This window comes from Thalassophryne amazonica, chromosome 7, assembly GCF_902500255.1.
Source record: "Thalassophryne amazonica chromosome 7, fThaAma1.1, whole genome shotgun sequence".
NCBI lineage: Eukaryota > Metazoa > Chordata > Actinopteri > Batrachoidiformes > Batrachoididae > Thalassophryne > Thalassophryne amazonica.
In genome coordinates this window covers 79,561,208-79,579,979 of record NC_047109.1, presented here as the reverse complement: position 1 = coordinate 79,579,979, position 18,772 = coordinate 79,561,208, and the positions used below count along the sequence as shown (strand labels likewise).

At 41.1% G+C, this 18,772-nt stretch overlaps 1 protein-coding gene across 1 annotated transcript in view; it reads right to left on the bottom strand.

The window, feature by feature from the left end:
- itga10 (integrin, alpha 10) overlaps nt 1-18,772 on the bottom strand; it is an 83,693-nt gene that overhangs the window by 26,910 nt on the left and 38,011 nt on the right. Inside the window, exons 9-10 of the mRNA XM_034174720.1 lie at nt 7,949-8,099; nt 1,592-1,757 (exon numbers count right to left, since the gene is read on the bottom strand). Of these exons, the coding sequence (XP_034030611.1) occupies nt 1,592-1,757; nt 7,949-8,099 (317 nt within the window). The remainder of the gene's footprint in view (nt 1-1,591; nt 1,758-7,948; nt 8,100-18,772) is intronic.

Below are 18,772 nucleotides of genomic sequence, written 5' to 3'. Positions count from 1 at the left end.
ATTTATCAAACAAAACATCTTTTTCTTCCTCTACATGTTTTGTAATGAACCGTAGTGGGGCTCATCCAGAATGAGGATGACCCACACTACAGGGAGGAGGTGAGATTCTTCACTGATTGGTGCAACAACAACAATCTGATCCTGAATGTGGGAAAACCAAGGAGCTGGTGATCGACTTCAGGAGAAGATGCTCTGGTCTCTGCACCTATCCTCTCTGGTTAAAAAGGCCAACCAGCATCTGCACTTTCTCTGCAGGTTAAAGAGTACCCATATGAGCCCAGCTGTCCTCACCTCCTTCTATAGAGGAACAACAGAGCTTGTACTAAATGGACTGCACAAAGCGACGCTCAAAGGGCTTTACAAATAATGCCTCTCCTTTACCCCAATGTCAGGCTGCTACCATATAAGATACTCACTACACACCAGGAGCAACTAGGGAATTAAGGACCTTGCCCAAGGCCCCTCAGTGATTTTCCAGTCAGGCTGGGATTTGAACCAAGAATCCTCTGGTTTCAAGCCCAACGCTTAACCACTACACCATCACCTCCCCCGACTAACCAGTACTATTTCTCTGTGGCATGAAAGTAGCAGCCTTGCAGACAGGAAGGCACTGAGGAGGGTTGTGAGGGCAGCAGAGATTATTAGGACCAGGCTGCCAACCATTGGTGAACTGGCAGAACAGCGCTCCAGGGCAAGAAGGATAATCAGGGACATTTCACACCGCTTTAACAATCTGTTTTCCCTCCTGCCCTCAGGTAGACGGTACTGTAGCCTGAGTTGCAAAACACGCTGATTCAGGGACAGCTTTTACCCAACCGTCATAAGACAGTTAAATACAAATCGATGGAAAGAACTATGCAATACAGAATGTAGGATATAGAATACACTGTAGCATCTGGTAGAAACGTTATCCTTGTAGAATCTTCAAATGTGCAATATCCTGTGTCCTTTATTTATTTGTTGAATAGATACAGAGACAGTTATCAATAGTTTTTTTTAAACCTCTTTATCACTATCACACACCTTGGACTTTTATTCTGTGTTTTTAATCTATTTGAGCAGTGCATCGATATTTCGTTCCGTGACAGCATCTGTGATGTTTTTTTTTTTTTTAACTGAACAACACTTAAAAAAAGAGTCTAAGTCTAATATTTTTCTCACATTTGCTGTTGACTCAGCTCTGTACATATCCAATTTAACTCTCTGAAAGTGAAATTTTTGTTCATGAGTTGAATGAGAACTGCATAAATTAGTTACTGTGACACATGGTGTGTGTTTTCAGTGGAGGTGACGTGACAGTGCTGTGGCCAGATGTTTGTGGGTTCTATAACTGAAACTATTTTAAAAAAAAGTATAATTATCCTTTTAAATCTGAGTGGTGATGTTGACGAAAGAGTTGATATAATATCCTATTATTACAAAAATTGTGATTTACACTCCTATTACATAGTGTTATGTATTTGTTGAAATGTATGCAGTTATTTGCTATTACAAGCTTTACTGCAGCTGGACTGTAAAAAAAAAAAAAAGTCATAACAGTATGTTGAATGCACACTTAAAAGCTGTATTTTCTTTCCGTTTTATCGCATACCTTCCAGAGTGAAGATGCGGTCTCCCAGAGCGTCCACAATGTCGTTGAGCGCGGCTTCATCGGTCACATTGAAAAAGTATTTATCATCAGGGTCACTGGCAATGTACTTGATCTCATTAATGAAGGTCTCGGGGTCTTGCTGCCGGCGGATGTAATGACCCAGAACCTGAAGCCCAATGAGAGAAGGTGGAAGGAGACAAAAAGAGTTTGAAAGAGATGATAGAATGAATACAAAAAGAAAACAGAACCAATAAAACTCTGAGAGTTGAAGTTGGAAATGTGGAGAGCAGATTAAATTCTTGCATGAACAGATTCTGTGGCATGTATTGGAACAAATACTACTCCATGTTCCTGATGAACAGTAAAGAGAGAAAAGCAAATATAGCATTTAATCTGAGAAGAACCAACTTCACCTCCTGCAGGCAAAATTTGAGTGTAACTGGAGGATTTAAAGTGAAAATATACATATTTTATGGTTATGTTGGTGCCAGTGTAATTCCAAAGTACGTAACTGAGCAATTCCCAAAGGCAACATGCCGTCTGGAAAACCTAACACAGGACAAAACTGTAGCCACAAGAGAGTTGTAAAAGAGGAGGACAGACGCAGAGCTGCGCAACGAAGAGTTGCACGAGCTGAGGAGACTTAATACCCAAAGCAAAAATGAACGGATTCCATACAAGCAACCCAACCCAAGAATTTTTTCCCCTTTGACTCCAGCTGCCAAACAAACTAAGGAAATCCTCTGTTTTCAAAGCGTTGGTGACGGCGGGAGGCATGAATAGCGGTGTAGCATGTAACATGAAGACAGCGTGCATATAAATAAGTTCTTATAGAGGCTGTAAAGTTCCACTCAGCCTTCCAACTGCTGCTGCTTTTCACAATATTTGGAAATATGTGAACATATGAGGAAGGAGGCTGGCAGGATCAAAAATTGAGTTTCTTGGAACCACAATACACAAAAATGTAATTATATTTACCTCCAACAACAAACTTGGAGAAGGTTGATTTCGTCCCTGTTTGTTTGTTTGTCTGTTTGTGAACTGTCAACTGTGTTGGTAGCATGGCCCAAGCAGAGTGTAACCCCCTTTGAGTCTGGTTTGCTTGAGGTTTCTTCCTCAAATCATCAGAGGGAGTTTTTCCTTACCACTGTTGCCTGTATGCTTGCTCTAGGGATTGGTAAGGTTAGACCTTACTTGTGTGAAGCGCCTTGAGGCAACTGTGTTGTGATTTGGCGCTATATAAATGAAAATAAATTAAATTGAATTGAAATTTGAACAGCCTGGAGTCAACAGTTTTTCATACATCATTATGAATTTTTTACTGAAGATTCATATTCTGATAGGCAAGAACTGATTAAATTTTCAAGGTCATGGGTCAAAGGGCAAAGTCAGGAGAAATATTAGAAAAATTGGAAAAATCCCTGTAACATTGAATGAATTTTCTAAAATTCATAACTGTCAAAAAAAGATCAAATTTCTTTCATATTTGAAAGCATTGTGTAGGATGGTATCCTAAAATAGGTCAAGGTTAGTCATCTTTGAACTTGTCCAAGGTCTGTGTTCCAAGAATGTTCCCTGTGAATTTGAAGACTGTGGCATTAATAGAACTGGACGTATGCTGAGCAAAGACAGACAGACAGATTGATAGATGGACGCAAAGCCTTCGCAATACCTGATGGCCATATTTGATGGCCTAAGCTTTCAATCTGTGTTTTTTTCTGATGCTGTTTAGATATTTATGAAGTAAGTTCATGCCTGACTTGGTTTTTCTAATCGTGTTTTTGTCTTTCTGGTTTGTAACGAATCTGATACGCGGACTGATTGTCATGGTAACGGTCTGATATGGGAAAATATCAGACTGGAAATCAGCCAATCAGAACGTGCGTAACATCGCAGCCATATAATAAAAAAGTGTGCAGCCATGTAAAGAGAAGTTGTGTACAATGTTCACAGTTTTCACCCAGTCCAAGTCCTCTGCTACAATACTGATGCAGTTTGTGTGTTCAAACACAACTACACCAAAATAAAATGGATAGATTTTGAAGTCTCCAGCCCCCCCGCAACCCTTAATTGGACTATGCGGTTGAAGATGAGTGTGTGTGTGAGTGTGGTACCTTAAATGGAGCAAAATAATATCTCAGGAATCATCTTTGCAGTTGTAGTTATGTGATGTACAGCGTACGTATTTAGCATCTTTGACACAGACATAAATGTTATGCATGTGGCTAATTTGGCTTTCAATGGTCCCAATGGACCAGTGAAAGAGTGTTCCTGGTATTTTGTCCTCAGTTTTGGCCAGTGAGTGCTAAATAGGAGTATAGTCTCTGTTTTCATAATGTATGGTCCTCACATTAGACTTGCGATACATGCCTGACCCACATCATATTTGTGTATTTAACCATTTCTTGTGGTAAAGGGAGGGGTCTGCCCCACCGACCACCGTGTTTCTTTAAGTGTGGGTGCTGAGTTGGTCGGGTGGAGCTGGAAATGAAGGGCTTATGTTCCCATTCAGCTATTTTAGTTAACCTAAAGGGTTATTTTGCTGATTTGTGAGGTTTTTTCTGAGACATGGTGATGAATGTGTAGATACTTTGGGTCACCACATTAGATTTTTTTTCACAAGTTTACTAAGACGACCACATACAAATGACCTGATTCAAATATTTTTCATAAGTGACACGTTGGATGTGCATGGGGAATATGTAAATGATACAAAAGCACATCAAGTCGGATATTCTTGGAACTACGTATTTTGAGTCATGTGCATATGTACAATTAAAACACATGCTGTATGTATCAATATCTGCTAATTTGACTACAGTCTGAATATACAGGCTGTGATTCCCTTGTTAATCTTCAGTAATACCTCTGTTTTAACCACGATTGAAGGATGTGCAGAAACAATACAATGGCCATTTCTCATGAAGCCAGATACGAAGGGTTCTGTCAGTGGGCTAACACAGACATTGTGAGCTTGTTATGTCTGCAGGGTGAGGAAATGAAACAAGCTTCAACCCCAATTCCAATGAAGTTGGGACGTTGTGTAAAATGTAAATAAAAACAGAAAACAATGATTTGCAAATCCTCTTCAACCTATATTCAATTGAATACACCACAAAGACAAGATATTTAATGTTCAAACTGATAAACTTTATTGTTTTTGTGCAAATATTTGCTCATTTTGAAATGGATGCCTGAAACATGTTTCAAAAAAGCTGGGACAGTGGTATGTTTACCACTGTGTTACATCACCTTTCCTTCTAACAACACTCAATAAGCGTTTGGGAACTGAGGACACTAATTGTTGAAGCTTTGTAGGTGGAATTCTTTCCCATTCTTGCTTGATGTACGACTTCAGTTGTTCAACAGTCCGGGGTCTCCGCTGTTGTATTTTGCGCTTCATAATATACCACACATTTTCAATGGGCGACAGGTCTGGACTGCAGGCAGGCCAGTCTAGTACCCGCACTCTTTTACTATGAAGCCACACTGTTGTAACACGTGCAGAATGTGTCTTAGCATTGTCTTGCGGAAATAAGCAGGGACGTCCCTGAAAAAGATGTTGCTTGGATGGCAGCATGTGTTGCTCCGAAACCTTAATGTACCTTTCAGCATTCATGTGCCATCACAGATGTGTAAGTTGCCCGTACCATGGGCACTAACACACCCCCATACCATCACAGATGCTGGCTCTTGAACTTTGCGCTGGTAACAATCTGGATGGTCTTTTTCTTCTTTTGTCTGGAGGACACAACGTCCACGATTTCCAAAAACAAATTGAAATGTGGACTCATCAGACCACAGCACACTTTTCCACTTTGCGTCTGTCCATTTCAAATGAGATCGGGCCCAGAGAAGGCAGCAGCGTTTCTGGATGTTGTTGATGTATGGCTTTCGCTTTGCATGGTAGAGTTTTAACTTGCATTTGTAGATGTAGCGACGAACTGTGTTAACTGACAATGGTTTTCTGAAGTGTTCCTGAGCCCATGTGGTAAGATCCTTTACACAATGATGTCGGTTTTTTAACCCTCTGCGGCCGACGCCGTTGTTTACGATGGCTAAGACCAAGCTTTACTAAATTATAAATAACTTTTTAATGATATGAGATTTTTTTTTTTGGCTGAAAAGTTAACTCTGCGGATTTTCGAGCCAGCCATCGGCCATCTTTGTACTCTTTATAGAAGCTGTGTGATGACGTGCGCAATGTGAGGGTCCAATTGGAATTGGTTCACCATCACATGGTTTTCCAAAATCCAGTCATAGGGCAGATTTACCTCATGTGAAAAGCCAAAGATCGTTTTCAGGAGTGATGTGTTACTAGTTGGCCCATTTGAATAGCCCCCTGGGAGTGTGTAACTATCAGGATTGCTCCACTAGTTTGCATGTGAATGTTACTGGATAACTCTGTTGCTTTCTCTGCGTAAAGCACTGTTTACCATATCAATGGACAACAAAATGCATAGACCATTTTCTGTATATTGTTCAAAATGTGCATTTGTGTTTATTGTTTGAACCTTTTTGTTGCACAGTCTTTCACACAAGACCTCAAATTACCTTTATAAAGTGTCAAAACAGTTGTTTATTATAGTTGCTGTGTGTTTTGAATAAATGTGTGTGGAAAATTATTTTTTGCTTTATTTTTTTTCTTGCCTATTTTTGATTGTAAACCTTTATTACACTTAAAAAACACAACAAAAACAGATTCTCTGAATCTTCTGATTATATTATGGATTGTAGATGATGGAATCCCTAAATTCCTTGCAACTGAATGTTGAGAAACACTGTTCTTAAACTGTTGGAGTATTTTTTTCACGCAGTTGTTCACAAAGTGGTGATCCTCGCCTGATCTTTGCTTGTGAATGGCTGAGCCTTTTGGGTATGCTCCTTTTATACCCAATCATGACACTCACCTGTTTCCAATTATCAATCAATTCAATCAATTTTATTTATATAGTGCCAAATCACAACAAACAGTTGCCCCAAGGCGCTTTATATTGTAAGGCAAAAGCCATACAATAATTACAGAAAAACCCCAACGGTCAAAACGAACACCAATTAGGTGTTCTTTGAGCATTCATCAACTTTCCCAGTCTTCTGTTGCCCTGTCCCAACTTTTTTGAAATGTGTTGCAGGCATCCATTTCAAAATGAGTAAATATTTTATCAGTTTGAACATTAAATATCTTGTCTTTGTGGTGTATTCAATTGAGGATTTGCAGATGTTTATATTCTGTTTTTATTTACATTTTACACAATGTCCCAACTTCATTGGAATTGGGGTTGTAAAATAAAGGTAATGTATCGGAATAAATTTGTGTTTGAGATTATTTACATGCCATGGGTGATCGAGGGTTTACATATGTGTGACTTCAATGCTAAAGAATAAAGAAACTAGACAAAAATTTCCTGTATATTCATATTGTTAACTGTGTTGGTAGCATGGCAAAAATCACATGCAACATAACCACAACATAACAGGGAAATGACAGACTTAGACTTATATCTTATACAGATCCTGCCCAGTGGTCACAACAATCTGATGTACAGAAAGTATCCAAACGGTAAAGAACAGAGCATCTGGGTTATTTCAGTAGACTTCCCCTCAATCTGTGCAACAAACCAGCAGGAATCGAACACATGAGACTGGTGACATGCAAGCCTTTTGACTGTGACCATCAGAGGGCACTGGAGGAATGGTGACAGAGTAGAGCTGCAACAAAAGCTGTCAGCATTTGAGTTGTCTTTGTTTTAAATCATTGCTTATGGGGTCTTGTTTTATCAAAAGCCAAATTAATTTACTCCTCCATCTTCACTTTGATTGTGCAATAACTCCGTCATGATGATGATGATGTAGGAGCACTCAAACAATCCGCACCCAATCTTCAGGTTAAGAAATCAATGTCTCCTTCACCATTTTTGAGTTAGAAAAAGGAAATAGACAATCAAGACAAGTCAAGTTTGGGAGCATGCGCTGATGCTGTGCTTTGCCACATCCACAACTCCACAGAATCGCCTTGGGTCCTGGATGACAACCACCCAAGCAGACAACTGGTCCATTCTCACAGCTCTAAAATAACCATCTATCTGCCACAGGCAGATGAAACATTGGCATCCGCTTGTCCTTCTCCAGCCACCGGGGTCCAGAATGTCGTGGCTGACATTCCCTCACAATGCAAGTGATACTCACCCTAGACAATCGAAATTACATTTTTGAGGTCACAACAGTGGTTACAGAATGTAGGTTAGTTAAGAAATACCATCTGAATAAGCTCCAAAAAAAAAAAGATATAGACAGATCCAGACTTGGTATTCAAACTTATGCTGTAAATGCATCATTAAGAAGCAGGGATGGACTCACAGCGATTGCATATCTGGTAATGTTTCTGTTCTCGCACTCCTCCAGTGCGTCCGGTAGCTCCTCTCCATCATGTGACTCTCCATCCGTCACCACGATCATCACCTTGGTGGCGCCCTCTCTTGCTCCCCGCTCAGCGCTGAAGGCTTCCTTGCTACGAGGACACAAAGACAGCAAGACACAAATCTTCTACTTCTGCTACTTTTTAAAGTAGTAGTTTAACTGCATTTGAGAAAGGCGCAAAGGGGCCAGATGGAGAGGGAGGACTGCAGAGAGTACAAGCTCCTAAAAGTCAAATAAACATCCTGTAAAAGATAATATACAATTCAAAGTGTTTCTCTGAGAAAATGGATAGTTGTGAAAACTGACACATTGCATTCCTCTTTCAGTAAGTGAGAAAAAAACAGGTCCAAATCACAAATGGACTATTCCATGACTGCATTAGTCACATGTGACATACATCTGCTGCCAGGTGACACAAATGGTCACGCCATGCAGTGTATGTGTGTCATCACATGCTGAAACCGCATCTAAGCATTCCTGTCCAGTTTGTCCACAGTCCAGAGAGGACGAACTAAATGACAAATGCACCACGCCCAATTAGTCTGCAGCAAACCTGTTCTCAGACGGACCTACTTTAGGCATAGAATAGTGCTGGTAAGCCTCAAACACGCACGCACGCACGCACGCACGCACGCACACACACACACACACACACACACACACACACACACACACACACACACACACACACACACACACACGAATAAATGTGGAGAGTAGTCAAGTGGAGTGAACTCAAGGCATTTTCAGGCCTAACTCCAACCCTCGCCTAAATATAACATCGTGGTCAACCGCAAGAAACTCCAAGTTAAAAACAACCCGTTTCTCCTATGCAGGCTGCAAATTACATAGGGTTCAGAGAAGAGGAGAAAACAGAAGAAAGGAACAAAGAGAAAAATAAAACAGAAGATAAAATAAATCAAACACAAGAAAAAAGAGATGAGGATTGTAAACTGAAAGTAGTTAAAAGAATAATGAAAGTGATCTATGCTTGAAGCCTTCACACCTGTAGATCAGCTTCACCCTTTTCAGAAATATGTTTGTGTCTAACTTTTTAAATGGAATATCATAATAGCTATTTTTGTCTGTCATATCCAGATCAATCATTTTGTCCTGATCCTTTCATACGGACTGGTAGACACAGCCCAGTCGCAAGCTTTTTTTTTCATGCTCCCGTCATGAAATGAGTCGTATTTCCGTGATGTGTGTGTTTTTTTACTATTTCTAACCCTCCCCCCCCAGAACCCTGTATTACCCCATATGTCATGCACCCGTCATAAAAGACAAACTAATACAGTAGTGTTCAGAAAAATAGTAGTGCTATGTGACTAAAAAGATTAATCCAGGTTTTGAGTATATTTCTTATTGTTACATGGGAAACAAGGTACCAGTAGATTCAGTAGAGTCTCACAAATCCAACAAGACCAAGCATTCATGATATGCACACTCTTAAGGCTATGAAATTGTGCTATTAGTAAAAAAAAGTAGAAAAGGGGGTGTTCACAATAATAATAGCATCTGCTGTTGATGCTACAAACTCAAAACTGTTATGTTCAAACTGCTTTTCTAGCAATCCTGTGAATCACTAAACTAGTATTTAGTTGTATAACCACAGTTTTTCATGATTTCTTCACATCTGCGAGGCATTCATTTTGTTGGTTTGGAACCAAGATTTTGCTCGTTTACTAGTGTGCTTGGGGTCACTGTCTTGTTGAAACACCCATTTCAAGGGCATGTCCTCTTCAGCATAAGGCAACATGACCTTTTCAAGTATTTTGACATATCCAAACTGATCCATGATACCTGGTATGTGATATATTGGCCCAACACCATAGTAGGAGAAACATGCCCATATCATGATGCTTGCACCACCATGCTTCACTGTCTTCACTGTGAACTGTGGCTTGAATTCAGAGTTTGGGGTCGTCTCACAAACTGGCTGCGGCCCTTGGACCCAAAAAGAACAATTTTACTCTCATCAGTCCACAAAATATTCCTCCTTCTTCTCTTCTCTTTAGGCCAGTTGATGTGTTCTTTGGCAAATTGTAACCTCTTCTGCACATGTCTTTTATTTAACAGAGGGACTTTGTGGGGGATTCTTGCAAATAAATTAGCTTCACACAGGTGTCTTCTAACTGTCACAGCACTTACAGGTAACTCCAGACTGTCTTTGATCATCCTGGAGCTGATCAATGGGTGAGCCTTTGCCATTCTGGTTATTCTTCTATCCATTTTGATGGTTGTTTTCCGTTTTCTTCCACGCGTCTCTGCTTTTTTTTTTGTCCATTTTAAAGCACTGGAGATCATTGTAGATGAATAGCGTATAATTTTTTGCACCTGCGTATAAGTTTTCCCCTCTCCAATCAACTTTTTAATCAAACTACGCTGTTCTTCTGAACAGCGTCTTGAACGTTCCATTTTCCTCAGGCTTTCAAAGAGAAAAGCATGTTCAACAGGTGCTTGCTTCATCCTTACATAGGGGACACCTGATTCACACCTGTTTGTTCCACAAAACTGACGAACGCACTGACTGAATGCCGCACTATTATTGTGAACACCCCCTTTTCTACTTTTTTTTTACTAATAGCCCAATTTCATAGCCTTAAGAGTGTGCATATCATGAATGTTTGGTCTTGTTGGATTTGTGAGAATCTACTGAATCTACTGGTACCTTGTTTCCCATGTAACAATAAGAAATATACTCAAAACCTGGATTAATCTTTTCAGTCACATAGCACTACTATTATTCTGAACACTACTGTATATTAATTTATTTTCGTGATGCCATCACAGAATGTCGTGAGATAGGTTTTGGTAGACAATGGTAAAGAAGTATGTCCTATATAGGCCCTGAGGCCCACCAGTGATGCTGTTTATACCCTGGATTCTGCCAAGTGAAGTGGATTACAGTCTGTGACTGTCCAAGGATGGGACGCCAGCCTGAGGCAGGGTACTTCCTCATTCGAGGCTGGGACCCATTTACAGCTGGGTGGACTGGGACAATGGAAATAAAATGTCTCATCCAAAGACACACACAGGTGGAGTGACCAGAAATTGAACACAGGTCTATGTGTTGATAGCCCGACTCATAATGTTAAATGATACACAGCAGCACGTGCATAAGTTCATGGACTAAGATTGTTTTAGCATAGTTTTTAATCTTATGATTTACAGCACCTGAACATTAACCAGCACGATAAGGCAGTGGCTAGATGTCCTTGGTTCTATGGCCCTTTGGAGGAGCTTTGAGTACTGCTGGAATTACTTTGTGTCAAACGAATGGGTACTCAGACAAGGCCATTTGGCCATGTGGTGTACTTCTCTGGGCATGATCTATCACACAGTGTCTCAGTGTAAAGCACTGGAAGATGCCAATGGGACGCTCACATTTCACCTGGCTGTGGCCGATGGACTGGTTCTTTCAACAGGTGGAGCTCAGCTGGTTGTCTACATTGATGGCTGCCATCCAGGGTGCAAGGTGTTTCCATAGTGCGGTGGATGCAGTGACAGGTAACACCAGCACATGCTCCCAGAATAGACTGGACTTTTTTTTTTTTTTTGGATTCTACACAGTTGTTTGTCCATATATGGCAACTGCCATTTTACACATGTTTGATGCATGGAAAGTCAAGCCTGTTGTCATGACTAAACAAAAGCTCATTGGGCCACTGGCTCATGAAACAATCATGCATGGTATAGACATATATAGACGCGCAATGGGGGAAAAATAATGAATGTCACATACAATCCACCAGTCAAGGATCAATTTAGGTGTCACATTGTGCCAAATTAAAATGCAGATCCACCTTGGATCTGCTGCGGCGACCCCGAGTGAAAACAAGGGAGCAGCTGAAGGGCCTTACTATAATGTCTTCTAGTGGCCTGAAATAGTATAATTACTTGAATCAACAAACAATCTTTTCTCTCAATGTTAATAAAATTAAGAATTCAGGTTCAAATCCAGATCTGGCTGATGTTGGAGGCTGATCCAAAGAGGCAACCGACTTAGTGGAAAAACGCAAATTAATTGGGATTCAGGCGTGAGTATAAAAGATGATAAAATACAGACACTTCTCTTATGTGGTTTTATGACTGTGTGAAATAAACAATGAAATTTTGTAAAAAATGGTGAGGGAGAGAGAGAGAACAGGGAAAGATGGCAGGGAACATGATAGCATGACAAAACAAGTAGGTAAGGGAAGAAAGGAAACAAAATTGAGACAAAAGAAAAGGATGTGTTGATAAAGAGAGGAGTCATGAAAGAAAGAGAGCGGAGCTAATTAGGAGGCTGTGCTGTGTATTTACAACCCATTTTATGAAGTGGTGGCAGTGTGGTGAAGACGCAGTGGTTTGTGTGTATGTGATCGTCTCAGACGGGCAGAGTGATGTGAAATCAGAGGCTCTTACAAACGTGGACAACTACATGATGTTCCAACAGCAGTCTGACATCTATTCTGCACTCACACGCTTCTGCCCTCATGCCAACCTGTGCTGTTTTGGTGAAAGAAAATCCTTCTCTGCTCTACTCCACTATGAAGCTAAGAGTAGTGATGCAAAATGCAAAGCTTGCACTGTGCACAATTTCTCCAATCACAGCCACATAAGCCCATAACTTCTCCTGGGTTGTCTGGGTGTCTTTCCGCACTCTTCTCCTTGCACAGTCACTCAGTTTTTGAGAACTGTCTACTCCATGCAGATTTACCATAAAGTGCCATACTGTTTGTATTTCTTTGTAATTAATATAAATAAAGTCCGAAACATATTCAGTGGCAGCTTCACCATCAGAGACCCTTGTTCACAGCTACCACAGAAGACTCCAAGCTGTCACTGATGTTAAAGGAACAGAGGTATGTAAACTTTGGATCGGGGTCATTTTGGTAGTTCTCTTGTCATTTTGATTTAAAAAGAGGAAACAGTTGTTTGACAATAAATGGCTTCACCCAACCACTAACCATGAGTGAAAAAAACGTTTTTGTGTTGTCATTCATATTCTCTTAAAAATGGCCAAAAACGCAAACATTCTGTCAGAGTATGTAAACTTTTGAGCACAACTGTATATTCAGTTGAATACACCACAAAGACAAGATGTTTAATGTTCTAACTGATAGACATTTTTGTTTTTTGTGCAAATATTTGCTCATTTTGAAATGGATGCCTACAACACATTTCAAAAAAGTTGGGACGGGGCAAAAAAAGACTGGGAAAGTTGATGAATGTTCAAAGAACACCTAATTGGAAACAGGTGAGTGTCATGATTGGGTATAAAAGGAGCATCCCCAAAAGCCTCAGCTGTTCACAAGCAAAGATGGGGCGAGGATCACCACTTTTTGAACAATTGCGTGAAAGAATAGTCCAACACTTTAAGAACAATGTTTCTCAATGTTCAATTGCAAGGAATTTAGGGATTCCATAATCTACAGTCCATAATATAATCAAAAGATTCAGAGAATCTGGAGAACTTTGTACACGTAGGAGGTGTTGGGAAAGTGTAGGAACACGGACCCACAACAGGGGGCGCAAATGAACGGACAATGGAGTAAGTCAAAATAACAAAGCTTTACTGTTGTGAATGTGCACAACGAATACAACCAATCACAGCAATGGACAACAGTCAATTCACAAAAGTGTCGTGTGGGCAGGCTCGAAGATAGGAGACGCCTCTCCAAGGTAAGACCGGAACCACACGGCTTCCAACGCCACAGGACCCCGGGAATACTGGAGCCACCAAGTCCCGAACTCCCAGGTGGCCACTGCCTCCGCGTGTCGGACCTGGTACTGCTGGCGAGGAACAAAGGACAGTTAGATGGGGGCGCGTTTGCACCCAGGACTCCGAACAGCAGGGAAGTTACCTCCACCTCTCGTTGGAACAGTAATCCACAAACTAAGCACAAATCCAAAAAGATACACTCCGTAGCTTCGATACGTTACCTCTCTGGTAGAAACGATATCTCGGCAATGAGGTGGAGGTGCCGTCCTGCTGATATACCCCACAGATGATTGCCGTCAGCTGTCTCAGGTGATGGGTGACAGCTGTCACCGTAGCTGCTCACGTGAGGCGGCGGCGCCCTCTGGTGCCTGGAGCCCGCACTCCAGGCAGGGCGCCCTCTGGTGGTGGTGGGCCAGCAGTACCTCCTCTTCAGCGGCCCACACAACAGGAGGCAAGGCCGAAAACCAACATTGATTGCCCGTAACCTTCGATCCCTCAGGCAGGAAGAAAAAGACCAGACAAGCATCAGCCCACCCCCTTTTTTTGAATGAAAGTTGGTTAAAAACTGAACTGAAATTAAATTACATGGAATACATCTAATGAATGAGAAAATGACAAAACAAATGGACACAAGCAGGTGAATTATTTACTCTACTGGTGGTTGGCTCTCACTGCGGTATTGTATCACTTCCTGTTCCGGAGCACAGCAGTGTTTTGCTGTATCTGTTAGCTGTTTAATCTGCGTAGTTAGATTGATCTAGATAACTAGATAACGATTTGTTTCACAGTGTAATCTTCACGTGCCTTAACTAAAGCACTCCCTCTGCTGAATCACCTCTAAATTATTTACACATTATTCACTTCGTGTGTTTTTAGGAATCCGCTAGCTTAGCGCAGCTACTAGCTCTTAGCCGGTTTAGCATGGCGGCTTCTCCTGTCTCTCCCGCACTTTTCTGCTCTGGGTGTGAAATGTTTAGTTATTCCTCGGCCTCCTTTAGCAGTAATGGTACTTGTAATAAGTGTAGCTTATTCGTAGCTTTGGAGGCCAGGCTGGGCGAATTGGAGACTCGGCTCCGCACCTTGGAAAATCCTACAGCTAGCCAGGCCCCTGTAGTCGGTGCGGACCAAGGTAGCTTAGCCGCCGTTAGTTCCCCTCCGGCAGATCCCAAGCAGCCGGGAAAGCAGGCCGACTGGGTGACTGTGAGGAGGAAGCGTAGTCCTAAACAGAAGCCCCGTGTACACCGCCAACCCGTTCACATTTCTAACCGTTTTTCCCCACTCGGTGACACACCCGCCGAGGATCAAACTCTGGTTATTGCCGACTCTGTTTTGAGAAATGTGAAGTTAGTGACACCAGCAACCATAGTCAATTGTCTTCCGGGAGCCAGAGCAGGCGACATTGAAGGAAATTTGAAACTGCTGGCTAAGGCTAAGCGTAAATTTGGTAAGATTGTAATTCACGTCGGTAGTAATGACACCCGGTTACGCCAATCGGAGGTCACTAAAATTAACATTGAATCGGTGTGTAACTTTGCAAAAACAATGTCGGACTCTGTAGTTTTCTCTGGGCCACTCCCCAATTGGACCGGGAGTGACATGTTTAGCCGCATGTTCTCCTTGAATTGCTGGCTGTCTGAGTGGTGTCCAAAAAATGAGGTGGGTTTCATAGATAATTGGCAAAGCTTCTGGGGAAAACCTGGTCTTGTTAGGAGAGATGGCATCCATCCCACTTTGGATGGAGCAGCTCTCATTTCTAGAAATCTGGCCAATTTTCTTAAATCCTCCAAACCGTGACTATCCAGGGTTGGGACCAGGAAGCAGAGTTGTAGTCTTACACACCTCTCTGCAGCTTCTCTCCCCCTGCCATCCCCTCATTACCCCATCCCTGTAGAGACGGTGCCTGCTCCCAGACCACCAATAACCAGTAAAAATCTACTTAAGCATAAAAATTCAAAAAGAAAAAATAATATAGCACCTTCAACTGCACCACAGACTAAAACAGTTAAATGTGATCTATTAAACATTAGATCTCTCTCTTCTAAGTCCCTGTTAGTAAATGATATAATAATTGATCAACATATTGATTTATTCTGCCTTACAGAAACCTGGTTACAGCAGGATGAATATGTTAGTTTAAATGAGTCAACACCCCCGAGTCACACTAACTGCCAGAACGCTCGTAGCACGGGCCGAGGTGGAGGATTAGCAGCAATCATCCATTCCAGCTTATTAATTAATCAAAAACCCAGACAGAGCTTTAATTCATTTGAAAGCTTGACTCTTAGTCTTGTCCATCCAAATTGGAAGTCCCAAAAAACAGTTTTATTTGTTATTATCTATCGTCCACCTGGTCATTACTGTGAGTTTCTCTGTGAATTTTCAGACCTTTAGTCTGACTTAGTGCTTGGTTCAGATAAGATAATTATAGTGGGCGATTTTATCATCCACACAGATGCTGAGAATAACAGCCTTAACACTGCATTTAATCTATTATTAGACTCAATTGGCTTTGCTCAAAATGTAAATGAGTCCACCCACCACTTTAATCATATCTTAGATCTTGTTCTGACTTATGGTATGGAAATTGAAGACTTAACAGTATTCCCTGAAAACTCCCTTCTGTCTGATCATTTCTTAATAACATTTACATTTACTCTGATGGACTACCCAGCAGTGGGGAATAAGTTTCATTACACTAGAAGTCTTTCAGAAAGCGCTGTAACTAGGTTTAAGGATATGATTCCTTCTTTATGTTCTCTAATGCCATATACCAACACAGGGCAGAGTAGCTACCTAAACACTGTAAGTGAGATAGAATATCTCGTCAATAGTTTTACATCCTCATTGAAGACAACTTTGGATGCTGTAGCTCCTCTGAAAAAGAGAGCCTTAAATCAGAAGTGCCTGACTCCGTGGTATAACTCACAAACTCGCAGCTTAAAGCAGATAACCCGTAATTTGGAGAGGAAATGGCGTCTCACTAATTTAGAAGATCTTCACTTAGCCTGGAAAAAGAGTCTGTTGCTCTATAAAAAAGCCCTCCGTAAAGCTAGGACATCTTACTACTCATCACTAATTGAAGAAAATAAGAACAACCCCAGGTTTCTTTTCAGCACTGTAGCCAGGCTGACAAAGAGTCAGAGCTCTATTGAGCCGAGTATTCTTTTAACTTTAACTAGTAATGACTTCATGACTTTCTTTGCTAATAAAATTTTAACTATTAGAGAAAAAATTACTCATAACCATCCCAAAGACGTATCGTTATCTTTGGCTGCTTTCAGTGATGCCGGTATTTGGTTAGACTCTTTCTCTCCGATTGTTCTGTCTGAGTTATTTTCATTAGTTACTTCCTCCAAACCATCAACATGTCTATTAGACCCCATTCCTACCAGGCTGCTCAAGGAAGCCCTACCATTAATTAATGCTTCGATCTTAAATATGATCAATCTATCTTTATTAGTTGGCTATGTACCACAGGCTTTTAAGGTGGCAGTAATTAAACCATTACTTCAAAAGCCATCACTTGACCCAACTATCTTAGCTAATTATAGGCCAATCTCCAACCTTCCTTTTCTCTCAGAAATTCTTGAAAGGGTAGTTGTACAACAGCTAACTGATCATCTGCAGAGGAATGGTCTATTTGAAGAGTTTCACTCAGGTTTTAGAATTCATCATAGTACAGAAACAGCATTAGTGAAGGTTACAAATGATCTTCTTATGGCCTTGGACAGTGGACTCATTTCTGTGCTTTTTCTGTTAGACCTCAGTGCTGCTTTTGATACTGTTGACCATAAAATTTTATTACAGAGACTAGAGAATGCCATAGGTATTAAAGGCACTGCGCTGCGGTGGTTTGAATCATATTTATCTAATAGATTACAATTTGTTCATGTAAATGGGGAATCTTCTTCACAGACTAACGTTAATTATGGAGTTCCACAAGGTTCTGTGCTAGGACCAATTTTATTCACTTTATACATGTTTCCCTTAGGCAGTATTATTAGACGGCATTGCTTAAATTTTCATTGTTACGCAGATGATACTCAGCTTTATCTATCCATGAAGCCAGAGGACACACACCAATTAGCTAAACTGCAGGATTGTCTTACAGACATAAAGACATGGATGACCTCTAATTTCCTGCTTTTAAACTCAGATAAAACTGAAGTTATTGTACTTGGCCCCACAAATCTTAGAAACACCCTGACCTCTAGTAATACTGTGAGAAATCTTGGAGTCATTTTTGAACAGGATATGTCATTCAAAAGACTTTCATTGGATTCAGGTGTGTTGGAACAGGGAGACAACTAAGAGTGTCAGGAAGGTAGATCTGGAGGACCGAACTTGGCCACCCCTGTTCTAGAACATTCTTCTACACATGCACCTTGTTACCCTAATTACAGCACCTGTGTATTTAAGCCCATCACTTTCTCCACTCCCCTGTTAGTTCATCATGATCCTAGTATCCACGTTCCAGCTTTTTGCTCTTGTCTTGTTTTTGCCTCATTGTGTTACGACTTTGCTTTGTTTACCGGTCCATGTTTTTGCCTCAGCCTTTGATACAGTATCTTTCTGTGCCTTTGAACCTAGCCTGTCTCTCGACCACATTTTTTGCCCAGCACTTATCTGTACCTCTGCTTTGCTGCCTGCCTGCCCGTGTACCGTACCTCCTGCATGTTACAATGATAAAGACTATTTTTTCACTTAAAACACCTTGTCTTCGAGTCTGCATTTTGTGCCTCCCACATTCTGTGCCATACATCCTAGAGTACTGACATGATGTTGTCTTATCTTTTACTTTATATTGATTTTAGATTTGTATTAGTTAACAGTTCCACTCACAAAAGATAAATAGAGAACAAAGAGGTAAAGTAGCACATTTCAGTGTCAGTGTGAGTGCCTCGTGCATGTGTTCATCAGAGCACGTGTGCATGTGTGTATATTTTTACAGCTGTAGAACTTGGTCTGGCTGTGTCAGGTTGGGCTCCACCTGCAGCCCTGCTGAGCCAGCAGCCAACGAGTTCAACTCTTTTTTTATAACTATAGTACTTTTTACC